This window comes from Columba livia, chromosome 28 (assembly GCF_036013475.1).
Source record: "Columba livia isolate bColLiv1 breed racing homer chromosome 28, bColLiv1.pat.W.v2, whole genome shotgun sequence".
Classification (NCBI taxonomy): domain Eukaryota; kingdom Metazoa; phylum Chordata; class Aves; order Columbiformes; family Columbidae; genus Columba; species Columba livia.
The window spans coordinates 268,654-292,486 of NC_088629.1; the positions used below are offsets into that span (position 1 = coordinate 268,654).

Sequence of the window (23,833 nt, forward strand, 5' to 3'; positions counted from 1 at the left end):
ACATGGCTTGAGGTAAGGATGCTGCTGCTGTGAACTCCCCGTAGCTAAGCAACCAACCTCCTGGTTCGTGCTGCACCAGCCCTGCACCTTCTTGGCTCAGGTACCTCTCCTGTGCTGAGCAAAGCCCTCTTTCCTGCCAACCGGTTCAGCTTGGGGCAGTTCCTAGGACAGCTTTGCAAAACACAGATGCCTGCTTTCTTCTCCACTCCTCTTCTGCTCAACTCCAGGATCCTCACTCTCGTGCACAGGCTCTAAGAGGTACTTCAGTGTAAATCATACATGGCCACAGCTGAACATCTGAGCTCCTACTGCCAACTTTTCCACTGATACTTTTGATGAGGCAGTGCCAGGCAGGTACCTGCCAGCACCCAATTAGATGCATATTGTGTCAGACAGCAAGTACCTAGCCCAAGATGACAAGATTGGCGAGAGCTATTAGCACCCAGCTAACATGATTACTTAGCTTCTCTTTGGGCTGGATGGCTGTTCAGGGTGAGATCACAACTGATTGCAAAATAGTACCTAGAGATGCCCTTTCTGTCAGTGTCTAGTGATTTATGTGAGTTATAGAAATGGAAGTTTACAAGAACCAGTTTCAGAAAACCTCTATTTTGCTTTTTCATTAATGGAATTAGCACATAATTTGACAGTACTCTGTTTTATGTCCTGATAAGATAAATCTGAGTGGCATTAAACAGGAGGGAACCAGACTTTAAGACTGGAAAAACAAGATGGTTTAACTGATGGGAGTAACAGTATGAACTTCAGTAATACAGTACAAAGCCAAGTACCTGCTGACTATGGAGGATAGATCTGCTGTAACACAGGCTATAATCAGAAATAAGCTGCAGAAGAGAAAAGGTTCTCTGAGTAGCCCCGAAGAGGTGATGGTAAGGTACAGGGAGATTGCATGCAATGAAAGCATTGTAAATCTCAAATGCCAGAGAATTGTGGTAATATAAGAAGAACTTGTAATGCAAGGGAACACATAATCTGACTTTTACTGCCAACATGGCATTACTTCTCAAAAATACAAATAGCACTAATATCAAGTTAGTTAATCACACATGTGCCAGGGTAAGGGGTTAAATAATATTTTGGGATAAGTCCCTTTGAGTAAAGCTAAGCAACAGATGATTTGTGTTTGCTTTTGATCCTGAGAGTGTTACGAAGTCCCTGAATGTGATACAGTAGAAGATTTGTGGAAATACAAAGTTTTGGAGAGTGAGACAACAGCATCATGCCTTCTTACGGAAAACTGTGAAGAGTAGCTGAGACACCAGTCTGTAATATATTAGTGTTATGGCACACATATATATTTGTACAACTCTTTATATTTGACTATGAACATTTTTAGTAAGGAGGAACCTGTAGCTAACGAGCCTGCTCCAAATTAATAGCAAAGCTTAAATAATTGAATCATTCTGCTCACAATTAGGGAAAGAAGATTATCCCAGAGCTGAGAGATACTCATCTTCAGCTAGACAATGCGAAATGAGGAATTATGACTTCTCTCCCAGGCAAGCCAAGATGTGTGATAAACCCTGCTGAAGTATAAAGACATCAGAATTTGCCCTCCCTCTATTACCGGACAAAAAATTCGGAAAAAGATGGAGGGAGACATGACAGGAATGCAGACGAAAATTTATTATATCCAGAGGATCAGCAGAGAAACCACTGGAGAAAGACACTGAAGGCAGAGGCAGGCAGGTTGTCCCTGGAGGCTTCAAGAGAGCTGTTCCTTCAGGCTTCCTATCCCAGGTGGCGGCCAGTGCAGAGAGTAACGAGTGCCCTGAGGGACGATGGCAGAGCTGCGCATCTGGGCAAGGGACGGGGCGAGGAGGAGAGGCGGCATGGAGAGAGGCAGGAAAGGAGAGGAGGCGTGAGGCCCAGGTGGCCCAGGAATCAAGGGGGCTCTGGGGCTGGGTCTAGCAGGGCCCACAGTTGTCCCACAGCCTCCTGCTGTAGCGGGGCAAGACGTAAGGGCTGCAGGCGGGAGAAGCGTAGGAGGGTCTGCCAAAGGTGCAGAGGCCCCCGGCGCCCTGGGTGGCCCCGGCACCGTAGAGGCCCCCCAGCCCCAGGGAGCCCCCAAAGGCGGGCGCTCCAGAGGAGCCCACCACGGCTTGCTGGGGGAAGGACGTGAGGATGGGGCCGGGGAAGGTGACGACGACGGGGGGCGGCTGGATGAAGGCCGTCGAGTCGGGGCACTGCCGGGCGCACAGCTCGTTGCAGCTGTCAGCGATGGGCTGGGGGACGGCCACGCTGGTTGGTGCTGGGCGCAGGTCGGAGCAAGACATCTTTGTGCGAGAGTGATGAGCCTGAAAGACACGGCCCCAAGGACAGCTGTCATGCATGCGGAGAAGACTCCCCGGCTCAGCACTGCCCTGTTCCCTTGGCTGTCCTGGAGCTGGAGGGACCAGGGCCACCCCCTTGCCGCGCTGCCCACTGTTTGCCCTTTGCCCAGCCAGCCCCCCTCAGCGCCCTGCTCTCTGTAGCCCTCTCCTTGCCATCTCTCTCTGCAAAGAGAGGGCAGACGAGCCCTCGCAGAGAGCCTGTGCAGGGCCCGGCTCTGCGTGGCCTGGCCACGGGGCTCCTTCCTCCTCGCGGCGTGGCTCAGCCCAGCCTGGCCGTCCAAGGCGGCTGCCAGCACGCCCGCTGCTGGCAGTGCTCTCCTGGCCAGGGATACCCCACAGCGGCCCCGGCGGCAGGAGGCAGACACCTGCAGGCACCCACCTACCCTTTTCCTGAGCAGATCGAGGCAGGAGCAGCGGATGCCCGTGCCCAGCGAGGGCAGCGCTTTTATGCCACACCAGAGAGTGGGGGGAGGAGCTGGCCGCACTGGAGGCACGTGTCCTGCGCTGGCCGAGCCCCTGCCTTCTCCCTGCGTGGCACGGGGCTGTTTTGCTGATGTCGTTTCCTCTCTAGCCCCAACCCGCTCTATCAGCCCCTGCAATTACCCCACTCAGACGCTTGCCAGCTGCCACCTCACGGGCCCAATTAGCCCCACTGTCTTTTCATTATCTCGGTGTGAAAGAGGGCACACGGCGTGACAAAGGCTGACTGCAAGCGCCCTGCGTGCCATAGCTCTTCTGCAAGGGCTTGGTCTCTCGGCGTGGCCCCGTGTCTGCTTCGCAGAGCCACAGGGAAGACCAGGGTCTCCCGCACGCCAGCGACCGCATGACGTGCACCATGGAGCTATTATCTACAGAGGCGCGAGGTTACGAAACGCCAAATCAAAGGCACTCCTCTCGGGCACTGCCTGCTCAGCACGATGTATCACTCGCCAGCCCAACACAGCCGGCCTCCATCTGCCTGCAGGCCTTGGCCGTGGACCTCTGCAAGTCTGGGGGAGCAAGACCCCTTGTGCTCTTCCGCAACGCGCGTGTTGCAAGGAGCACAGGCCCCGAGCCGTGCTGAAGCGGCACAGGCTCACTCCAGGCCTGCCCCAGCCCCGCGGGCGCCTTGCAAGTCTCCTGGGAAGCCCGTTGCTGGGCGATGGTGCTGGGCAGGGGCTGCCCTCGGGGTGCTGGGCAGCTGGCAGCGCCGGCTGACGCCAAAGCCCCAGCAGCCCTTGGCTGGGCTGGCCCCGCTCGCCCTGGCCACCGGCTCGATTCACAGCAGAGCCTGGCTGTGGGCACAGGGCAGAGGTTTCCCTGCAGCAGAGCAGCAGTCAGGCCGCAAGGAGCTGCAGCAGCACGGCCATCTCCTGCCTTCTACATCCCCTAGCAGGGGGATGCGTGCTGTCGTTTAGCGCACAAAGGGCTCGAAAGCCTGGCAAGCGGTATGTGCTGGTCTGGCAAGGGGATGCTGACTCAGGGAGGGGCAGGAGGCGGCCAGCCCCATAGGTGGAGGCAGGAGGGAGTGCTGCCTCTGCTGATTGGCCCAGCCGGTGCTGAGCCACAGCAGGGCCGCTATAAAAGCTCTGCCACTGCCAGGCTCTCCCAAGCACTGCTCTGGCTGCCTTCTCCTCAGGGAACAGGGTAAGTCTGCGAGCGCTTGTCCTCCTGGCCCCCTGCTGCGGCCCGTCCGCCTCGGGCGCTCCCCTCTGCTGCTCACTTGCAATCTCTGCCCTCTTGCAGAGCACCGTTCGATCCCACGCAAAGATGTCTTGCTCCGACCTGCGCCCAGCACCAACCAGCGTGGCCGTCCCCCAGCCCATCGCTGACAGCTGCAACGAGCTGTGCGCCCGGCAGTGCCCCGACTCGACGGCCCTCATCCAGCCACCCCCCGTCGTCGTCACCTTCCCCGGCCCCATCCTCAGCTCCTTCCCCCAGCAAGCCGTGGTGGGCTCCTCCGGAGCGCCCGCCTTTGGGGGCTCCCTGGGGCTGGGGGGCCTCTACGGTGCTGGGGCCACCCAGGGCTCCGGGGGCCTCTGCACCTTTGGCAGACCCTCCTACGCTTCTCCCGCCTGCAGCCCTTACGTCTTGCCCCGCTACAGCAGGAGGCTGTGGGACAACTGTGGGCCCTGCTAGACCCAGCCCCAGAGCCCCCGGCGCTGCCCCCAGTCCAGACGCCAAGGCCAACGTCAGCCACGCAGGGCTGAGCTGGCAGGCACGGGGCACTGAGGAGTGCTGAGCATCCCCAGCCCCAGACAATGCCTGGGCAGCTGGCAGTGCCCCACAGCCTCGGCCCTTCCCTGCCCCCTGCTCCTGCTCTCTGCTCTCCTCCCTCTCTTCCCAGCTGTCAGACGAGCTAGGACCTGCACCCCAACGGCTCTGCGGGCCTGATGGACCACGTCCTCGGGAGCTGCAACGCTGCACGAAGGGGGCATCTGGAGCAAGAAGTCATGCTCTTGAGAAGATGCCCCTGCCTCCCGCCACCCATGGCAGCCAGCCTCTCTGGGTCTCGTCCACCATCTCTCTGACGATCTCTGCTGATCCTCTGGGCAAAATAAAGTTTTCCTGCATCCCAGTCATGTCTCCCTCCGTCCTTGTCCCACGTAGCAAAGAGCGTGGGGGCAAGTGCCCTTCCGCGTATGGAGGGCCAACGCTGGTGCTGAGATGCCCAGAGAGGTGGGGGTGGGCGGTGCTGGGAGAGGGAGGTTGCAGGCAGCAGGCAGGGGAGCGAGAGCCTTTTGGTGGGACTGGCAGGAGCTGGGGAAAGGGCAGAGGGAAGGGAGCGGGAAACGTGCTGGCAGGACTCCTTTGCCTGGCCTTTCGCGCCTGGGAGAAGCGGCAGCTCCTCCAGCTCTGGGGCTCCGCAGAAGCACGGCAGCATCTCCGGGTGCCCACGCAGAGGAGGCTGGACAAAGACCCCGTGGTGAAGCCCACACTTGGGCAATGGCCGTCGATTGCTGGAGAGCAGGAGAAACGGAGGCTGAGGGGCAACCTCACTGCCCTCTACAGCTTCGTGACGAGGAGAATTGGATAGGGAGATGCTGCTCTCTTCACCCTGGGATCCAGCAATAGGACACAGGGGAACTGTTCAAAGCTGCAGTAGGGAAGGTTTAGACTGGACATGAGGAAACATTTCTTGGCTGAGCGGGTGCTCAGAAGCTGCAGCTGGCTTCCCAGAGAGGTGGTCAATGCCCCAGGCCTCTCGATGTTTAAGAGGCTTTTAGAGAATGCCGTTGATGATTTGCTTTACAGTTTGGTCATCCCTCGAGAAGTCAGGCTGTTGGACTAGAAGATCTTTCGAGGTCCCTTCCAACGGAAAGACCCTGTTCTACTCTCACGTCTCCTCTGGGGAGAGCCGCAGAGAGCTGGGACCTTGGCTCCCGGTGAAGAGGAGCCTCAGAGCGTTTCTCACCAAGCTGTACACATGCCTGAAGGGAAGGCATCGAGAAGATGGAGCCAGGCTCTTTTCTGAGGTGTCCAGTGCCAGGACAAGAGGCAGTGGGCACCAGCTGAAAGGCAGGAGGCTCTGCCTCACCGTGCCAGGCCACTTTTTCCGTGTGAGTGAGACTGAGCAGTTGCACAGGTTTCCCCAGGAGGTTGTGGACTCCCCGTCCTCAGAGACACGCGAAAGCTCACTGGACACGGCGCTGGGCAGCCGGCCCTGGGTGCGGCTGCTGGAGGCAGCAGCATGACAACATGCCCTGCGAAGCTCCTGCCACACGAATCAGGCTGTGATTCCTGGGACTGAACGTCTGTAGCAGAAAAGGGAGGAGCAGCCAGTGTGTTGGTCTGTGCTGGCTGTGAGGAGGGGAAGGAGAAGAGGAAGAAAACTAGAGGAAAAGGGACGGGAGCGGGAAGGGGAGGAAGAAGAGGCAGGAGAAGCTTCCCGTTTGCTTTCTCTCCAGGGCATGGAGCAGAGCCACGGAGGAACAAAGTGGCTGGATCCCATGCAAGCATTTTCCCTGGGGGGCTGCCAGCCCCTGGGGCAGCCAGGCTCATGCGCGCTGACACCGGACGTCTGCAAATGCCACGTGTCCCGCAGACAGGGGAGCAGCCTGCATTCAGGAGGGACTCTTGGAGCTCAACTGCGGGACCATGTGTGGCCAGAGCTGCCGAGGTTGTGGGGTGTCTCAAAATGAGCTCAGCCTGGTACCGTTGTGGCTGAGAGATTGCCCTGGTCTGGCTGGCGGGGGTCACGTGCATGGCCAGGGGAGCCCTGCAGCCCACACCGGGCTCGGAAAGAAAAGGAGGAGAGGCAGGTGTTGGATGCAAGCTTGTTTTATTGCAGTGCAGGAAAGGAAGCACTGGAGAAAGACACTGAAGGCAGAGGCAGGCAGGTTGTCCCTGGAGGCTTCAAGAGAGCTGTTCCTTCAGGCTTCCTATCCCAGGTGGCGGCCAGTGCAGAGAGTAACGAGTGCCCTGAGGGACGATGGCAGGGCCGCGCATCTGGGCAAGGGACGGGGCGAGGAGGAGAGGTGGCATGGAGAGAGGCAGGAAAGGAGAGGAGGCGTGAGGCTCAGGTGGCCCAGGAAGCAAGGGGGCTCCGGGGCTGGGTCTAGCAGGGCCCACAGTTGTCCCACAGCCTCCTGCTGTAGCGGGGCAAGACGTAAGGGCTGCAGGCGGGAGAAGCGTAGGAGGGTCTGCCAAAGGTGCAGAGGCCCCCGGCGCCCTGGGTGGCCCCGGCACCGTAGAGGCCCCCCAGCCCCAGGGAGCCCCCAAAGGCGGGCGCTCCAGAGGAGCCCACCACGGCTTGCTGGGGGAAGGACGTGAGGATGGGGCCGGGGAAGGTGACGACGACGGGGGGCGGCTGGATGAAGGCCGTCGAGTCGGGGCACTGCCGGGCGCACAGCTCGTTGCAGCTGTCAGCGATGGGCTGGGGGACGGCCACGCTGGTTGGTGCTGGGCGCAGGTCGGAGCAAGACATCTTTGTGCGAGAGTGATGAGCCTGAAAGACACGGCCCCAAGGACAGCTGTCATGCATGCGGAGAAGACTCCCCGGCTCAGCACTGCCCTGTTCCCTTGGCTGTCCTGGAGCTGGAGGGACCAGGGCCACCCCCTTGCCGCGCTGCCCACTGTTTGCCCTTTGCCCAGCCAGCCCCCCTCAGCGCCCTGCTCTCTGTAGCCCTCTCCTTGCCATCTCTCTCTGCAAAGAGAGGGCAGACGAGCCCTCGCAGAGAGCCTGTGCAGGGCCCGGCTCTGCGTGGCCTGGCCACGGGGCTCCTTCCTCCTCGCGGCGTGGCTCAGCCCAGCCTGGCCGTCCAAGGCGGCTGCCAGCACGCCCGCTGCTGGCAGTGCTCTCCTGGCCAGGGATACCCCACAGCGGCCCCGGCGGCAGGAGGCAGACACCTGCAGGCACCCACCTACCCTTTTCCTGAGCAGATCGAGGCAGGAGCAGCGGATGCCCGTGCCCAGCGAGGGCAGCGCTTTTATGCCACACCAGAGAGTGGGGGGAGGAGCTGGCCGCACTGGAGGCACGTGTCCTGCGCTGGCCGAGCCCCTGCCTTCTCCCTGCGTGGCACGGGGCTGTTTTGCTGATGTCGTTTCCTCTCTAGCCCCAACCCGCTCTATCAGCCCCTGCAATTACCCCACTCAGACGCTTGCCAGCTGCCACCTCACGGGCCCAATTAGCCCCACTGTCTTTTCATTATCTCGGTGTGAAAGAGGGCACACGGCGTGACAAAGGCTGACTGCAAGCGCCCTGCGTGCCATAGCTCTTCTGCAAGGGCTTGGTCTCTCGGCGTGGCCCCGTGTCTGCTTCGCAGAGCCACAGGGAAGACCAGGGTCTCCCGCACGCCAGCGACCGCATGACGTGCACCATGGAGCTATTATCTACAGAGGCGCGAGGTTACGAAACGCCAAATCAAAGGCACTCCTCTCGGGCACTGCCTGCTCAGCACGATGTATCACTCGCCAGCCCAACACAGCCGGCCTCCATCTGCCTGCAGGCCTTGGCCGTGGACCTCTGCAAGTCTGGGGGAGCAAGACCCCTTGTGCTCTTCCGCAACGCGCGTGTTGCAAGGAGCACAGGCCCCGAGCCGTGCTGAAGCGGCACAGGCTCACTCCAGGCCTGCCCCAGCCCCGCGGGCGCCTTGCAAGTCTCCTGGGAAGCCCGTTGCTGGGCGATGGTGCTGGGCAGGGGCTGCCCTCGGGGTGCTGGGCAGCTGGCAGCGCCGGCTGACGCCAAAGCCCCAGCAGCCCTTGGCTGGGCTGGCCCCGCTCGCCCTGGCCACCGGCTCGATTCACAGCAGAGCCTGGCTGTGGGCACAGGGCAGAGGTTTCCCTGCAGCAGAGCAGCAGTCAGGCCGCAAGGAGCTGCAGCAGCACGGCCATCTCCTGCCTTCTACATCCCCTAGCAGGGGGATGCGTGCTGTCGTTTAGCGCACAAAGGGCTCGAAAGCCTGGCAAGCGGTATGTGCTGGTCTGGCAAGGGGATGCTGACTCAGGGAGGGGCAGGAGGCGGCCAGCCCCATAGGTGGAGGCAGGAGGGAGTGCTGCCTCTGCTGATTGGCCCAGCCGGTGCTGAGCCACAGCAGGGCCGCTATAAAAGCTCTGCCACTGCCAGGCTCTCCCAAGCACTGCTCTGGCTGCCTTCTCCTCAGGGAACAGGGTAAGTCTGCGAGCGCTTGTCCTCCTGGCCCCCTGCTGCGGCCCGTCCGCCTCGGGCGCTCCCCTCTGCTGCTCACTTGCAATCTCTGCCCTCTTGCAGAGCACCGTTCGATCCCACGCAAAGATGTCTTGCTCCGACCTGCGCCCAGCACCAACCAGCGTGGCCGTCCCCCAGCCCATCGCTGACAGCTGCAACGAGCTGTGCGCCCGGCAGTGCCCCGACTCGACGGCCCTCATCCAGCCACCCCCCGTCGTCGTCACCTTCCCCGGCCCCATCCTCAGCTCCTTCCCCCAGCAAGCCGTGGTGGGCTCCTCCGGAGCGCCCGCCTTTGGGGGCTCCCTGGGGCTGGGGGGCCTCTACGGTGCTGGGGCCACCCAGGGCTCCGGGGGCCTCTGCACCTTTGGCAGACCCTCCTACGCTTCTCCCGCCTGCAGCCCTTACGTCTTGCCCCGCTACAGCAGGAGGCTGTGGGACAACTGTGGGCCCTGCTAGACCCAGCCCCAGAGCCCCCGGCGCTGCCCCCAGTCCAGACGCCAAGGCCAACGTCAGCCACGCAGGGCTGAGCTGGCAGGCACGGGGCACTGAGGAGTGCTGAGCATCCCCAGCCCCAGACAATGCCTGGGCAGCTGGCAGTGCCCCACAGCCTCGGCCCTTCCCTGCCCCCTGCTCCTGCTCTCTGCTCTCCTCCCTCTCTTCCCAGCTGTCAGACGAGCTAGGACCTGCACCCCAACGGCTCTGCGGGCCTGATGGACCACGTCCTCGGGAGCTGCAACGCTGCACAAAGGGGGCATCTGGAGCAAGAAGTCATGCTCTTGAGAAGATTGCCCCTGCCTCCCGCCACCCATGGCAGCCAGCCTCTCTGGGTCTCGTCCACCATCTCTCTGACGATCTCTGCTGATCCTCTGGGCAAAATAAAGTTTTCCTGCATCCCAGTCATGTCTCCCTCCGTCCTTGTCCCACGTAGCAAAGAGCGTGGGGGCAAGTGCCCTTCCGCGTATGGAGGGCCAACGCTGGTGCTGAGATGCCCAGAGAGGTGGGGGTGGGCGGTGCTGGGAGAGGGAGGTTGCAGGCAGCAGGCAGGGGAGCGAGAGCCTTTTGGTGGGACTGGCAGGAGCTGGGGAAAGGGCAGAGGGAAGGGAGCGGGAAACGTGCTGGCAGGACTCCTTTGCCTGCCTTTCGCACCTGGGAGAAGCGGCAGCTCCTCCAGCTCTGGGGCTCCGCAGAAGCACGGCAGCATCTCCGGGTGCCCACGCAGAGGAGGCTGGACAAAGACCCCGTGGTGAAGCCCACACTTGGGCAATGGCCGTCGATTGCTGGAGAGCAGGAGAAACGGAGGCTGAGGGGCAACCTCACTGCCCTCTACAGCTTCGTGACGAGGAGAATTGGATAGGGAGATGCTGCTCTCTTCACCCTGGGATCCAGCAATAGGACACAGGGGAACTGTTCAAAGCTGCAGTAGGGAAGGTTTAGACTGGACATGAGGAAACATTTCTTGGCTGAGCGGGTGCTCAGAAGCTGCAGCTGGCTTCCCAGAGAGGTGGTCAATGCCCCAGGCCTCTCGATGTTTAAGAGGCTTTTAGAGAATGCCGTTGATGATTTGCTTTACAGTTTGGTCATCCCTCGAGAAGTCAGGCTGTTGGACTAGAAGATCTTTCGAGGTCCCTTCCAACGGAAAGACCCTGTTCTACTCTCACGTCTCCTCTGGGGAGAGCCGCAGAGAGCTGGGACCTTGGCTCCCGGTGAAGAGGAGCCTCAGAGCGTTTCTCACCAAGCTGTACACATGCCTGAAGGGAAGGCATCGAGAAGATGGAGCCAGGCTCTTTTCTGAGGTGTCCAGTGCCAGGACAAGAGGCAGTGGGCACCAGCTGAAAGGCAGGAGGCTCTGCCTCACCGTGCCAGGCCACTTTTTCCGTGTGAGTGAGACTGAGCAGTTGCACAGGTTTCCCCAGGAGGTTGTGGACTCCCCGTCCTCAGAGACACGCGAAAGCTCACTGGACACGGCGCTGGGCAGCCGGCCCTGGGTGCGGCTGCTGGAGGCAGCAGCATGACAACATGCCCTGCGAAGCTCCTGCCACACGAATCAGGCTGTGATTCCTGGGACTGAACGTCTGTAGCAGAAAAGGGAGGAGCAGCCAGTGTGTTGGTCTGTGCTGGCTGTGAGGAGGGGAAGGAGAAGAGGAAGAAAACTAGAGGAAAAGGGACGGGAGCGGGAAGGGGAGGAAGAAGAGGCAGGAGAAGCTTCCCGTTTGCTTTCTCTCCAGGGCATGGAGCAGAGCCACGGAGGAACAAAGTGGCTGGATCCCATGCAAGCATTTTCCCTGGGGGGCTGCCAGCCCCTGGGGCAGCCAGGCTCATGCGCGCTGACACCGGACGTCTGCAAATGCCACGTGTCCCGCAGACAGGGGAGCAGCCTGCATTCAGGAGGGACTCTTGGAGCTCAACTGCGGGACCATGTGTGGCCAGAGCTGCCGAGGTTGTGGGGTGTCTCAAAATGAGCTCAGCCTGGTACCGTTGTGGCTGAGAGATTGCCCTGGTCTGGCTGGCGGGGGTCACGTGCATGGCCAGGGGAGCCCTGCAGCCCACACCGGGCTCGGAAAGAAAAGGAGGAGAGGCAGGTGTTGGATGCAAGCTTGTTTTATTGCAGTGCAGGAAAGGAAGCACTGGAGAAAGACACTGAAGGCAGAGGCAGGCAGGTTGTCCCTGGAGGCTTCAAGAGAGCTGTTCCTTCAGGCTTCCTATCCCAGGTGGCGGCCAGTGCAGAGAGTAACGAGTGCCCTGAGGGACGATGGCAGGGCCGCGCATCTGGGCAAGGGACGGGGCGAGGAGGAGAGGTGGCATGGAGAGAGGCAGGAAAGGAGAGGAGGCGTGAGGCTCAGGTGGCCCAGGAAGCAAGGGGGCTCCGGGGCTGGGTCTAGCAGGGCCCACAGTTGTCCCACAGCCTCCTGCTGTAGCGGGGCAAGACGTAAGGGCTGCAGGCGGGAGAAGCGTAGGAGGGTCTGCCAAAGGTGCAGAGGCCCCCGGCGCCCTGGGTGGCCCCGGCACCGTAGAGGCCCCCCAGCCCCAGGGAGCCCCCAAAGGCGGGCGCTCCAGAGGAGCCCACCACGGCTTGCTGGGGGAAGGACGTGAGGATGGGGCCGGGGAAGGTGACGACGACGGGGGGCGGCTGGATGAAGGCCGTCGAGTCGGGGCACTGCCGGGCGCACAGCTCGTTGCAGCTGTCAGCGATGGGCTGGGGGACGGCCACGCTGGTTGGTGCTGGGCGCAGGTCGGAGCAAGACATCTTTGTGCGAGAGTGATGAGCCTGAAAGACACGGCCCCAAGGACAGCTGTCATGCATGCGGAGAAGACTCCCCGGCTCAGCACTGCCCTGTTCCCTTGGCTGTCCTGGAGCTGGAGGGACCAGGGCCACCCCCTTGCCGCGCTGCCCACTGTTTGCCCTTTGCCCAGCCAGCCCCCCTCAGCGCCCTGCTCTCTGTAGCCCTCTCCTTGCCATCTCTCTCTGCAAAGAGAGGGCAGACGAGCCCTCGCAGAGAGCCTGTGCAGGGCCCGGCTCTGCGTGGCCTGGCCACGGGGCTCCTTCCTCCTCGCGGCGTGGCTCAGCCCAGCCTGGCCGTCCAAGGCGGCTGCCAGCACGCCCGCTGCTGGCAGTGCTCTCCTGGCCAGGGATACCCCACAGCGGCCCCGGCGGCAGGAGGCAGACACCTGCAGGCACCCACCTACCCTTTTCCTGAGCAGATCGAGGCAGGAGCAGCGGATGCCCGTGCCCAGCGAGGGCAGCGCTTTTATGCCACACCAGAGAGTGGGGGGAGGAGCTGGCCGCACTGGAGGCACGTGTCCTGCGCTGGCCGAGCCCCTGCCTTCTCCCTGCGTGGCACGGGGCTGTTTTGCTGATGTCGTTTCCTCTCTAGCCCCAACCCGCTCTATCAGCCCCTGCAATTACCCCACTCAGACGCTTGCCAGCTGCCACCTCACGGGCCCAATTAGCCCCACTGTCTTTTCATTATCTCGGTGTGAAAGAGGGCACACGGCGTGACAAAGGCTGACTGCAAGCGCCCTGCGTGCCATAGCTCTTCTGCAAGGGCTTGGTCTCTCGGCGTGGCCCCGTGTCTGCTTCGCAGAGCCACAGGGAAGACCAGGGTCTCCCGCACGCCAGCGACCACATGACGTGCACCATGGAGCTATTATCTACAGAGGCGCGAGGTTACGAAACGCCAAATCAAAGGCACTCCTCTCGGGCACTGCCTGCTCAGCACGATGTATCACTCGCCAGCCCAACACAGCCGGCCTCCATCTGCCTGCAGGCCTTGGCCGTGGACCTCTGCAAGTCTGGGGGAGCAAGACCCCTTGTGCTCTTCCGCAACGCGCGTGTTGCAAGGAGCACAGGCCCCGAGCCGTGCTGAAGCGGCACAGGCTCACTCCAGGCCTGCCCCAGCCCCGCGGGCGCCTTGCAAGTCTCCTGGGAAGCCCGTTGCTGGGCGATGGTGCTGGGCAGGGGCTGCCCTCGGGGTGCTGGGCAGCTGGCAGCGCCGGCTGACGCCAAAGCCCCAGCAGCCCTTGGCTGGGCTGGCCCCGCTCGCCCTGGCCACCGGCTCGATTCACAGCAGAGCCTGGCTGTGGGCACAGGGCAGAGGTTTCCCTGCAGCAGAGCAGCAGTCAGGCCGCAAGGAGCTGCAGCAGCACGGCCATCTCCTGCCTTCTACATCCCCTAGCAGGGGGATGCGTGCTGTCGTTTAGCGCACAAAGGGCTCGAAAGCCTGGCAAGCGGTATGTGCTGGTCTGGCAAGGGGATGCTGACTCAGGGAGGGGCAGGAGGCGGCCAGCCCCATAGGTGGAGGCAGGAGGGAGTGCTGCCTCTGCTGATTGGCCCAGCCGGTGCTGAGCCACAGCAGGGCCGCTATAAAAGCTCTGCCACTGCCAGGCTCTCCCAAGCACTGCTCTGGCTGCCTTCTCCTCAGGGAACAGGGTAAGTCTGCGAGCGCTTGTCCTCCTGGCCCCCTGCTGCGGCCCGTCCGCCTCGGGCGCTCCCCTCTGCTGCTCACTTGCAATCTCTGCCCTCTTGCAGAGCACCGTTCGATCCCACGCAAAGATGTCTTGCTCCGACCTGCGCCCAGCACCAACCAGCGTGGCCGTCCCCCAGCCCATCGCTGACAGCTGCAACGAGCTGTGCGCCCGGCAGTGCCCCGACTCGACGGCCCTCATCCAGCCACCCCCCGTCGTCGTCACCTTCCCCGGCCCCATCCTCAGCTCCTTCCCCCAGCAAGCCGTGGTGGGCTCCTCCGGAGCGCCCGCCTTTGGGGGCTCCCTGGGGCTGGGGGGCCTCTACGGTGCTGGGGCCACCCAGGGCTCCGGGGGCCTCTGCACCTTTGGCAGACCCTCCTACGCTTCTCCCGCCTGCAGCCCTTACGTCTTGCCCCGCTACAGCAGGAGGCTGTGGGACAACTGTGGGCCCTGCTAGACCCAGCCCCAGAGCCCCCGGCGCTGCCCCCAGTCCAGACGCCAAGGCCAACGTCAGCCACGCAGGGCTGAGCTGGCAGGCACGGGGCACTGAGGAGTGCTGAGCATCCCCAGCCCCAGACAATGCCTGGGCAGCTGGCAGTGCCCCACAGCCTCGGCCCTTCCCTGCCCCCTGCTCCTGCTCTCTGCTCTCCTCCCTCTCTTCCCAGCTGTCAGACGAGCTAGGACCTGCACCCCAACGGCTCTGCGGGCCTGATGGACCACGTCCTCGGGAGCTGCAACGCTGCACGAAGGGGGCATCTGGAGCAAGAAGTCATGCTCTTGAGAAGATGCCCCTGCCTCCCGCCACCCATGGCAGCCAGCCTCTCTGGGTCTCGTCCACCATCTCTCTGACGATCTCTGCTGATCCTCTGGGCAAAATAAAGTTTTCCTGCATCCCAGTCATGTCTCCCTCCGTCCTTGTCCCACGTAGCAAAGAGCGTGGGGGCAAGTGCCCTTCCGCGTATGGAGGGCCAACGCTGGTGCTGAGATGCCCAGAGAGGTGGGGGTGGGCGGTGCTGGGAGAGGGAGGTTGCAGGCAGCAGGCAGGGGAGCGAGAGCCTTTTGGTGGGACTGGCAGGAGCTGGGGAAAGGGCAGAGGGAAGGGAGCGGGAAACGTGCTGGCAGGACTCCTTTGCCTGGCCTTTCGCGCCTGGGAGAAGCGGCAGCTCCTCCAGCTCTGGGGCTCCGCAGAAGCACGGCAGCATCTCCGGGTGCCCACGCAGAGGAGGCTGGACAAAGACCCCGTGGTGAAGCCCACACTTGGGCAATGGCCGTCGATTGCTGGAGAGCAGGAGAAACGGAGGCTGAGGGGCAACCTCACTGCCCTCTACAGCTTCGTGACGAGGAGAATTGGATAGGGAGATGCTGCTCTCTTCACCCTGGGATCCAGCAATAGGACACAGGGGAACTGTTCAAAGCTGCAGTAGGGAAGGTTTAGACTGGACATGAGGAAACATTTCTTGGCTGAGCGGGTGCTCAGAAGCTGCAGCTGGCTTCCCAGAGAGGTGGTCAATGCCCCAGGCCTCTCGATGTTTAAGAGGCTTTTAGAGAATGCCGTTGATGATTTGCTTTACAGTTTGGTCATCCCTCGAGAAGTCAGGCTGTTGGACTAGAAGATCTTTCGAGGTCCCTTCCAACGGAAAGACCCTGTTCTACTCTCACGTCTCCTCTGGGGAGAGCCGCAGAGAGCTGGGACCTTGGCTCCCGGTGAAGAGGAGCCTCAGAGCGTTTCTCACCAAGCTGTACACATGCCTGAAGGGAAGGCATCGAGAAGATGGAGCCAGGCTCTTTTCTGAGGTGTCCAGTGCCAGGACAAGAGGCAGTGGGCACCAGCTGAAAGGCAGGAGGCTCTGCCTCACCGTGCCAGGCCACTTTTTCCGTGTGAGTGAGACTGAGCAGTTGCACAGGTTTCCCCAGGAGGTTGTGGACTCCCCGTCCTCAGAGACACGCGAAAGCTCACTGGACACGGCGCTGGGCAGCCGGCCCTGGGTGCGGCTGCTGGAGGCAGCAGCATGACAACATGCCCTGCGAAGCTCCTGCCACACGAATCAGGCTGTGATTCCTGGGACTGAACGTCTGTAGCAGAAAAGGGAGGAGCAGCCAGTGTGTTGGTCTGTGCTGGCTGTGAGGAGGGGAAGGAGAAGAGGAAGAAAACTAGAGGAAAAGGGACGGGAGCGGGAAGGGGAGGAAGAAGAGGCAGGAGAAGCCTCCCGTTTGCTTTCTCTCCAGGGCATGGAGCAGAGTCACGGAGGAACAAAGTGGCTGGATCCCATGCAAGCATTTTCCCTGGGGGGCTGCCAGCCCCTGGGGCAGCCAGGCTCATGCGCGCTGACACCGGACGTCTGCAAATGCCACGTGTCCCGCAGACAGGGGAGCAGCCTGCATTCAGGAGGGACTCTTGGAGCTCAACTGCGGGACCATGTGTGGCCAGAGCTGCCGAGGTTGTGGGGTGTCTCAAAATGAGCTCAGCCTGGTACCGTTGTGGCTGAGAGATTGCCCTGGTCTGGCTGGCGGGGGTCACGTGCATGGCCAGGGGAGCCCTGCAGCCCACACCGGGCTCGGAAAGAAAAGGAGGAGAGGCAGGTGTTGGATGCAAGCTTGTTTTATTGCAGTGCAGGAAAGGAAGCACTGGAGAAAGACACTGAAGGCAGAGGCAGGCAGGTTGTCCCTGGAGGCTTCAAGAGAGCTGTTCCTTCAGGCTTCCTATCCCAGGTGGCGGCCAGTGCAGAGAGTAACGAGTGCCCTGAGGGACGATGGCAGAGCTGCGCATCTGGGCAAGGGACGGGGCGAGGAGGAGAGGCGGCATGGAGAGAGGCAGGAAAGGAGAGGAGGCGTGAGGCCCAGGTGGCCCAGGAACCAAGGGGGCTCCGGGGCTGGGTCTAGCAGGGCCCACAGTTGTCCCACAGCCTCCTGCTGTAGCGGGGCAAGACGTAAGGGCTGCAGGCGGGAGAAGCGTAGGAGGGTCTGCCAAAGGTGCAGAGGCCCCCGGCGCCCTGGGTGGCCCCGGCACCGTAGAGGCCCCCCAGCCCCAGGGAGCCCCCAAAGGCGGGCGCTCCAGAGGAGCCCACCACGGCTTGCTGGGGGAAGGACGTGAGGATGGGGCCGGGGAAGGTGACGACGACGGGGGGCGGCTGGATGAAGGCCGTCGAGTCGGGGCACTGCCGGGCGCACAGCTCGTTGCAGCTGTCAGCGATGGGCTGGGGGACGGCCACGCTGGTTGGTGCTGGGCGCAGGTCGGAGCAAGACATCTTTGTGCGAGAGTGATGAGCCTGAAAGACACGGCCCCAAGGACAGCTGTCATGCATGCGGAGAAGACTCCCCGGCTCAGCACTGCCCTGTTCCCTTGGCTGTCCTGGAGCTGGAGGGACCAGGGCCACCCCCTTGCCGCGCTGCCCACTGTTTGCCCTTTGCCCAGCCAGCCCCCCTCAGCGCCCTGCTCTCTGTAGCCCTCTCCTTGCCATCTCTCTCTGCAAACAGAGGGCAGACGAGCCCTCGCAGAGAGCCTGTGCAGGGCCCGGCTCTGCGTGGCCTGGCCACGGGGCTCCTTCCTCCTCGCGGCGTGGCTCAGCCCAGCCTGGCCGTCCAAGGCGGCTGCCAGCACGCCCGCTGCTGGCAGTGCTCTCCTGGCCAGGGATACCCCACAGCGGCCCCGGCGGCAGGAGGCAGACACCTGCAGGCACCCACCTACCCTTTTCCTGAGCAGATCGAGGCAGGAGCAGCGGATGCCCGTGCCCAGCGAGGGCAGCGCTTTTATGCCACACCAGAGAGTGGGGGGAGGAGCTGGCCGCACTGGAGGCACGTGTCCTGCGCTGGCCGAGCCCCTGCCTTCTCCCTGCGTGGCACGGGGCTGTTTTGCTGATGTCGTTTCCTCTCTAGCCCCAACCCGCTCTATCAGCCCCTGCAATTACCCCACTCAGACGCTTGCCAGCTGCCACCTCACGGGCCCAATTAGCCCCACTGTCTTTTCATTATCTCGGTGTGAAAGAGGGCACACGGCGTGACAAAGGCTGACTGCAAGCGCCCTGCGTGCCATAGCTCTTCTGCAAGGGCTTGGTCTCTCGGCGTGGCCCCGTGTCTGCTTCGCAGAGCCACAGGGAAGACCAGGGTCTCCCGCACGCCAGCGACCGCATGACGTGCACCATGGAGCTATTATCTACAGAGGCGCGAGGTTACGAAACGCCAAATCAAAGGCACTCCTCTCGGGCACTGCCTGCTCAGCACGATGTATCACTTGCCAGCCCAACACAGCCGGCCTCCATCTGCCTGCAGGCCTTGGCCGTGGACCTCTGCAAGTCTGGGGGAGCAAGACCCCTTGTGCTCTTCCGCAACGCGCGTGTTGCAAGGAGCACAGGCCCCGAGCCGTGCTGAAGCGGCACAGGCTCACTCCAGGCCTGCCCCAGCCCCGCGGGCGCCTTGCAAGTCTCCTGGGAAGCCCGTTGCTGGGCGATGGTGCTGGGCAGGGGCTGCCCTCGGGGTGCTGGGCAGCTGGCAGCGCCGGCTGACGCCAAAGCCCCAGCAGCCCTTGGCTGGGCTGGCCCCGCTCGCCCTGGCCACCGGCTCGATTCACAGCAGAGCCTGGCTGTGGGCACAGGGCAGAGGTTTCCCTGCAGCAGAGCAGCAGTCAGGCCGCAAGGAGCTGCAGCAGCACGGCCATCTCCTGCCTTCTACATCCCCTAGCAGGGGGATGCGTGCTGTCGTTTAGCGCACAAAGGGCTCGAAAGCCTGGCAAGCGGTATGTGCTGGTCTGGCAAGGGGATGCTGACTCAGGGAGGGGCAGGAGGCGGCCAGCCCCATAGGTGGAGGCAGGAGGGAGTGCTGCCTCTGCTGATTGGCCCAGCCGGTGCTGAGCCACAGCAGGGCCGCTATAAAAGCTCTGCCACTGCCAGGCTCTCCCAAGCACTGCTCTGGCTGCCTTCTCCTCAGGGAACAGGGTAAGTCTGCGAGCGCTTGTCCTCCTGGCCCCCTGCTGCGGCCCGTCCGCCTCGGGCGCTCCCCTCTGCTGCTCACTTGCAATCTCTGCCCTCTTGCAGAGCACCGTTCGATCCCACGCAAAGATGTCTTGCTCCGACCTGCGCCCAGCACCAACCAGCGTGGCCGTCCCCCAGCCCATCGCTGACAGCTGCAACGAGCTGTGCGCCCGGCAGTGCCCCGACTCGACGGCCCTCATCCAGCCACCCCCCGTCGTCGTCACCTTCCCCGGCCCCATCCTCAGCTCCTTCCCCCAGCAAGCCGTGGTGGGCTCCTCCGGAGCGCCCGCCTTTGGGGGCTCCCTGGGGCTGGGGGGCCTCTACGGTGCTGGGGCCACCCAGGGCTCCGGGGGCCTCTGCACCTTTGGCAGACCCTCCTACGCTTCTCCCGCCTGCAGCCCTTACGTCTTGCCCCGCTACAGCAGGAGGCTGTGGGACAACTGTGGGCCCTGCTAGACCCAGCCCCAGAGCCCCCAGCGCTGCCCCCAGTCCAGACGCCAAGGCCAACGTCAGCCACGCAGGGCTGAGCTGGCAGGCACGGGGCACTGAGGAGTGCTGAGCATCCCCAGCCCCAGACAATGCCTGGGCAGCTGGCAGTGCCCCACAGCCTCGGCCCTTCCCTGCCCCCTGCTCCTGCTCTCTGCTCTCCTCCCTCTCTTCCCAGCTGTCAGACGAGCTAGGACCTGCACCCCAACGGCTCTGCGGGCCTGATGGACCACGTCCTCGGGAGCTGCAACGCTGCACGAAGGGGGCATCTGGAGCAAGAAGTCATGCTCTTGAGAAGATGCCCCTGCCTCCCGCCACCCATGGCAGCCAGCCTCTCTGGGTCTCGTCCACCATCTCTCTGACGATCTCTGCTGATCCTCTGGGCAAAATAAAGTTTTCCTGCATCCCAGTCATGTCTCCCTCCGTCCTTGTCCCACGTAGCAAAGAGCGTGGGGGCAAGTGCCCTTCCGCGTATGGAGGGCCAACGCTGGTGCTGAGATGCCCAGAGAGGTGGGGGTGGGCGGTGCTGGGAGAGGGAGGTTGCAGGCAGCAGGCAGGGGAGCGAGAGCCTTTTGGTGGGACTGGCAGGAGCTGGGGAAAGGGCAGAGGGAAGGGAGCGGGAAACGTGCTGGCAGGACTCCTTTGCCTGGCCTTTCGCGCCTGGGAGAAGCGGCAGCTCCTCCAGCTCTGGGGCTCCGCAGAAGCACGGCAGCATCTCTGGGTGCCCACGCAGAGGAGGCTGGACAAAGACCCCGTGGTGAAGCCCACACTTGGGCAATGGCCGTCGATTGCTGGAGAGCAGGAGAAACGGAGGCTGAGGGGCAACCTCACTGCCCTCTACAGCTTCGTGACGAGGAGAATTGGATAGGGAGATGCTGCTCTCTTCACCCTGGGATCCAGCAATAGGACACAGGGGAACTGTTCAAAGCTGCAGTAGGGAAGGTTTAGACTGGACATGAGGAAACATTTCTTGGCTGAGCGGGTGCTCAGAAGCTGCAGCTGGCTTCCCAGAGAGGTGGTCAATGCCCCAGGCCTCTCGATGTTTAAGAGGCTTTTAGAGAATGCCGTTGATGATTTGCTTTACAGTTTGGTCATCCCTCGAGAAGTCAGGCTGTTGGACTAGAAGATCTTTCGAGGTCCCTTCCAACGGAAAGACCCTGTTCTACTCTCACGTCTCCTCTGGGGAGAGCCGCAGAGAGCTGGGACCTTGGCTCCCGGTGAAGAGGAGCCTCAGAGCGTTTCTCACCAAGCTGTACACGTGCCTGAAGGGAAGGCATCGAGAAGATGGAGCCAGGCTCTTTTCTGAGGTGTCCAGTGCCAGGACAAGAGGCAGTGGGCACCAGCTGAAAGGCAGGAGGCTCTGCCTCACCGTGCCAGGCCACTTTTTCCGTGTGAGTGAGACTGAGCAGTTGCACAGGTTTCCCCAGGAGGTTGTGGACTCCCCGTCCTCAGAGACACGCGAAAGCTCACTGGACACGGCGCTGGGCAGCCGGCCCTGGGTGCGGCTGCTGGAGGCAGCAGCATGACAACATGCCCTGCGAAGCTCCTGCCACACGAATCAGGCTGTGATTCCTGGGACTGAACGTCTGTAGCAGAAAAGGGAGGAGCAGCCAGTGTGTTGGTCTGTGCTGGCTGTGAGGAGGGGAAGGAGAAGAGGAAGAAAACTAGAGGAAAAGGGACGGGAGCGGGAAGGGGAGGAAGAAGAGGCAGGAGAAGCCTCCCGTTTGCTTTCTCTCCAGGGCATGGAGCAGAGCCACGGAGGAACAAAGTGGCTGGATCCCATGCAAGCATTTTCCCTGGGGGGCTGCCAGCCCCTGGGGCAGCCAGGCTCATGCGCGCTGACACCGGACGTCTGCAAATGCCACGTGTCCCGCAGACAGGGGAGCAGCCTGCATTCAGGAGGGACTCTTGGAGCTCAACTGCGGGACCATGTGTGGCCAGAGCTGCCGAGGTTGTGGGGTGTCTCAAAATGAGCTCAGCCTGGTACCGTTGTGGCTGAGAGATTGCCCTGGTCTGGCTGGCGGGGGTCACGTGCATGGCCAGGGGAGCCCTGCAGCCCACACCGGGCTCGGAAAGAAAAGGAGGAGAGGCAGGTGTTGATGCAAGCTTGTTTTATTGCAGTGCAGGAAAGGAACCACTGGAGAAAGACACTGAAGGCAGAGGCAGGCAGGTTGTCCCTGGAGGCTTCAAGAGAGCTGTTCCTTCAGGCTTCCTATCCCAGGTGGCGGCCAGTGCAGAGAGTAACGAGTGCCCTGAGGGACGATGGCAGAGCTGCGCATCTGGGCAAGGGACGGGGCGAGGAGGAGAGGCGGCATGGAGAGAGGCAGGAAAGGAGAGGAGGCGTGAGGCCCAGGTGGCCCAGGAATCAAGGGGGCTCCGGGGCTGGGTCTAGCAGGGCCCACAGTTGTCCCACAGCCTCCTGCTGTAGCGGGGCAAGACGTAAGGGCTGCAGGCGGGAGAAGCGTAGGAGGGTCTGCCAAAGGTGCAGAGGCCCCCGGCGCCCTGGGTGGCCCCGGCACCGTAGAGGCCCCCCAGCCCCAGGGAGCCCCCAAAGGCGGGCGCTCCAGAGGAGCCCACCACGGCTTGCTGGGGAAGGACGTGAGGATGGGGCCGGGGAAGGTGACGACGACGGGGGGCGGCTGGATGAAGGCCGTCGAGTCGGGGCACTGCCGGGCGCACAGCTCGTTGCAGCTGTCAGCGATGGGCTGGGGGACGGCCACGCTGGTTGGTGCTGGGCACAGGTCGGAGCAAGACATCTTTGTGCGAGAGTGATGAGCCTGAAAGACACGGCCCCAAGGACAGCTGTCATGCATGCGGAGAAGACTCCCCCGGCTCAGCACTGCCCTGTTCCCTTGGCTGTCCTGGAGCTGGAGGGACCAGGGCCACCCCCTTGCCGCGCTGCCCACTGTTTGCCCTTTGCCCAGCCAGCCCCCTCAGCGCCCTGCTCTCTGTAGCCCTCTCCTTGCCATCTCTCTCTGCAAAGAGAGGGCAGACGAGCCCTCGCAGAGAGCCTGTGCAGGGCCCGGCTCTGCGTGGCCTGGCACGGGGCTCCTTCCTCCTCGCGGCGTGGCTCAGCCCAGCCTGGCCGTCCAAGGCGGCTGCCAGCACGCCCGCTGCTGGCAGTGCTCTCCTGGCCAGGGATACCCCACAGCGGCCCCGGCGGCAGGAGGCAGACACCTGCAGGCACCCACCTACCCTTTTCCTGAGCAGATCGAGGCAGGAGCAGCGGATGCCCGTGCCCAGCGAGGGCAGCGCTTTTATGCCACACCAGAGAGTGGGGGGAGGAGCTGGCCGCACTGGAGGCACGTGTCCTGCGCTGGCCGAGCCCCTGCCTTCTCCCTGCGTGGCACGGGGCTGTTTTGCTGATGTCGTTTCCTCTCTAGACCCCAACCCGCTCTATCAGCCCCTGCAATTACCCCACTCAGACGCTTGCCAGCTGCCACCTCACGGGCCCAATTAGCCCCACTGTCTTTTCATTATCTCGGTGTGAAAGAGGGCACACGGCGTGACAAAGGCTGACTGCAAGCGCCCTGCGTGCCATAGCTCTTCTGCAAGGGCTTGGTCTCTCGGCGTGGCCCCGTGTCTGCTTCGCAGAGCCACAGGGAAGACCAGGGTCTCCCGCACGCCAGCGACCGCATGACGTGCACCATGGAGCTATTATCTACAGAGGCGCGAGGTTACGAAACGCCAAATCAAAGGCACTCCTCTCGGGCACTGCCTGCTCAGCACGATGTATCACTCGCCAGCCCCAACACAGCCGGCCTCCATCTGCCTGCAGGCCTTGGCCGTGGACCTCTGCAAGTCTGGGGAGCAAGACCCCCTTGTGCTCTTCCGCAACGCGCGTGTTGCAAGGAGCACAGGCCCCGAGCCGTGCTGAAGCGGCACAGGCTCACTCCAGGCCTGCCCCAGCCCCGCGGGCGCCTTGCAAGTCTCCTGGGAAGCCCGTTGCTGGGCGATGGTGCTGGGCAGGGGCTGCCCTCGGGGTGCTGGGCAGCTGGCAGCGCCGGCTGACGCCAAAGCCCCAGCAGCCCTTGGCTGGGCTGGCCCCGCTCGCCCTGGCCACCGGCTCGATTCACAGCAGAGCCTGGCTGTGGGCACAGGGCAGAGGTTTCCCTGCAGCAGAGCAGCAGTCAGGCCGCAAGGAGCTGCAGCAGCACGGCCATCTCCTGCCTTTCTTTTACATCCCCTAGCAGGGGGATGCGTGCTGTCGTTTAGCGCACAAAGGGCTCGAAAGCCTGGCAAGCGGTATGTGCTGGTCTGGCAAGGGGATGCTGACTCAGGGAGGGGCAGGAGGCGGCCAGCCCCATAGGTGGAGGAAGGAGGAGTGCTGCCTCTGCTGATTGGCCCAGCCGTGCTGAGCCACAGCAGGGCCGCTATAAAAGCTCTGCCACTGCCAGGCTCTCCCAAGCACTGCTCTGGCTGCCTTCTCCTCAGGGAACAGG

The 23,833-nt window shown here is 62.7% G+C and overlaps 8 protein-coding genes and 1 pseudogene across 12 annotated transcripts; 4 read left to right on the forward strand and 5 right to left on the reverse strand.

Annotated features, from left to right (window-relative positions):
- Positions 1-1,628: 1,628 nt before the first annotated feature.
- LOC102085599 (scale keratin) lies at positions 1,629-2,895 on the reverse strand. Of its 2 annotated transcripts, none has more exons than XM_021282851.2 (2): positions 2,738-2,895; positions 1,629-2,318 (listed from the first exon to the last, which is right to left on the reverse strand). In XM_021282851.2, the coding sequence occupies exon 2, from the start codon at positions 2,295-2,297 to the stop codon at positions 1,929-1,931; it is 369 nt and encodes a 122-aa protein (XP_021138526.1). In that variant the 5' UTR covers positions 2,298-2,318; positions 2,738-2,895; the 3' UTR covers positions 1,629-1,928. The 2 variants fall into 2 exon arrangements, with proteins under 2 accessions (XP_021138526.1, XP_021138525.1); XM_021282850.2 differs by having other exon boundaries at positions 2,734-2,867.
- An 834-nt stretch (positions 2,896-3,729) lies between these two features.
- Positions 3,730-4,911, forward strand: LOC102085779 (scale keratin). The gene is made up of 2 exons (XM_065042720.1): positions 3,730-3,980; positions 4,080-4,911. Exon 2 carries the CDS (start codon positions 4,104-4,106, stop codon positions 4,470-4,472), a length of 369 nt encoding a protein of 122 aa, XP_064898792.1. The 5' UTR covers positions 3,730-3,980; positions 4,080-4,103; the 3' UTR covers positions 4,473-4,911.
- Positions 4,912-6,598: 1,687 nt separating this feature from the next.
- On the reverse strand, positions 6,599-7,858 carry LOC102085959 (scale keratin). 2 transcript variants are annotated; one of them, XM_021282820.2, is made up of 2 exons: positions 7,701-7,858; positions 6,599-7,281 (listed from the first exon to the last, which is right to left on the reverse strand). In XM_021282820.2, the coding sequence occupies exon 2, from the start codon at positions 7,258-7,260 to the stop codon at positions 6,892-6,894; it is 369 nt and encodes a 122-aa protein (XP_021138495.1). In that variant the 5' UTR covers positions 7,261-7,281; positions 7,701-7,858; the 3' UTR covers positions 6,599-6,891. The 2 variants fall into 2 exon arrangements, with proteins under 2 accessions (XP_021138495.1, XP_021138494.1); XM_021282819.2 differs by having other exon boundaries at positions 7,697-7,832.
- An 834-nt stretch (positions 7,859-8,692) lies between these two features.
- On the forward strand, positions 8,693-9,875 carry LOC135576529 (scale keratin-like). The gene is made up of 2 exons (XM_065042719.1): positions 8,693-8,943; positions 9,043-9,875. Exon 2 carries the CDS (start codon positions 9,067-9,069, stop codon positions 9,433-9,435), a length of 369 nt encoding a protein of 122 aa, XP_064898791.1. The 5' UTR covers positions 8,693-8,943; positions 9,043-9,066; the 3' UTR covers positions 9,436-9,875.
- A 1,686-nt stretch (positions 9,876-11,561) lies between these two features.
- Positions 11,562-12,821, reverse strand: LOC135576530 (scale keratin-like). 2 transcript variants are annotated; one of them, XM_065042721.1, is made up of 2 exons: positions 12,664-12,821; positions 11,562-12,244 (listed from the first exon to the last, which is right to left on the reverse strand). In XM_065042721.1, the coding sequence occupies exon 2, from the start codon at positions 12,221-12,223 to the stop codon at positions 11,855-11,857; it is 369 nt and encodes a 122-aa protein (XP_064898793.1). In that variant the 5' UTR covers positions 12,224-12,244; positions 12,664-12,821; the 3' UTR covers positions 11,562-11,854. The 2 variants fall into 2 exon arrangements, with proteins under 2 accessions (XP_064898793.1, XP_064898794.1); XM_065042722.1 differs by having other exon boundaries at positions 12,660-12,795.
- Positions 12,822-13,655: 834 nt separating this feature from the next.
- LOC135576531 (scale keratin-like) lies at positions 13,656-14,837 on the forward strand. The gene is made up of 2 exons (XM_065042724.1): positions 13,656-13,906; positions 14,006-14,837. Exon 2 carries the CDS (start codon positions 14,030-14,032, stop codon positions 14,396-14,398), a length of 369 nt encoding a protein of 122 aa, XP_064898796.1. The 5' UTR covers positions 13,656-13,906; positions 14,006-14,029; the 3' UTR covers positions 14,399-14,837.
- Positions 14,838-16,524: 1,687 nt separating this feature from the next.
- LOC135576533 (scale keratin-like) lies at positions 16,525-17,784 on the reverse strand. Of its 2 annotated transcripts, none has more exons than XM_065042726.1 (2): positions 17,627-17,784; positions 16,525-17,207 (listed from the first exon to the last, which is right to left on the reverse strand). In XM_065042726.1, the coding sequence occupies exon 2, from the start codon at positions 17,184-17,186 to the stop codon at positions 16,818-16,820; it is 369 nt and encodes a 122-aa protein (XP_064898798.1). In that variant the 5' UTR covers positions 17,187-17,207; positions 17,627-17,784; the 3' UTR covers positions 16,525-16,817. The 2 variants fall into 2 exon arrangements, with proteins under 2 accessions (XP_064898798.1, XP_064898799.1); XM_065042727.1 differs by having other exon boundaries at positions 17,623-17,755.
- An 834-nt stretch (positions 17,785-18,618) lies between these two features.
- LOC135576532 (scale keratin-like) lies at positions 18,619-19,800 on the forward strand. The gene is made up of 2 exons (XM_065042725.1): positions 18,619-18,869; positions 18,969-19,800. Exon 2 carries the CDS (start codon positions 18,993-18,995, stop codon positions 19,359-19,361), a length of 369 nt encoding a protein of 122 aa, XP_064898797.1. The 5' UTR covers positions 18,619-18,869; positions 18,969-18,992; the 3' UTR covers positions 19,362-19,800.
- Positions 19,801-21,487: 1,687 nt separating this feature from the next.
- Positions 21,488-22,162, reverse strand: LOC102086327 (scale keratin-like; annotated as a pseudogene).
- Between the last annotated feature and the right edge of the window lie 1,671 nt (positions 22,163-23,833).

What these genes read in the sequence shown, in the direction of transcription:
- LOC102085779 (XM_065042720.1), top strand. Translation starts at nt 4,104, where the DNA reads ATGTCTTGCTCCGACCTGCGCCCAGCACCAACCAGCGTGGCCGTCCCC.
- LOC135576530 (XM_065042721.1), bottom strand. Translation starts at nt 12,223, where the DNA reads ATGTCTTGCTCCGACCTGCGCCCAGCACCAACCAGCGTGGCCGTCCCC.
- LOC135576532 (XM_065042725.1), top strand. Translation starts at nt 18,993, where the DNA reads ATGTCTTGCTCCGACCTGCGCCCAGCACCAACCAGCGTGGCCGTCCCC.
- LOC135576531 (XM_065042724.1), top strand. Translation starts at nt 14,030, where the DNA reads ATGTCTTGCTCCGACCTGCGCCCAGCACCAACCAGCGTGGCCGTCCCC.
- LOC135576533 (XM_065042726.1), bottom strand. Translation starts at nt 17,186, where the DNA reads ATGTCTTGCTCCGACCTGCGCCCAGCACCAACCAGCGTGGCCGTCCCC.
- LOC102085959 (XM_021282820.2), bottom strand. Translation starts at nt 7,260, where the DNA reads ATGTCTTGCTCCGACCTGCGCCCAGCACCAACCAGCGTGGCCGTCCCC.
- LOC135576529 (XM_065042719.1), top strand. Translation starts at nt 9,067, where the DNA reads ATGTCTTGCTCCGACCTGCGCCCAGCACCAACCAGCGTGGCCGTCCCC.
- LOC102085599 (XM_021282851.2), bottom strand. Translation starts at nt 2,297, where the DNA reads ATGTCTTGCTCCGACCTGCGCCCAGCACCAACCAGCGTGGCCGTCCCC.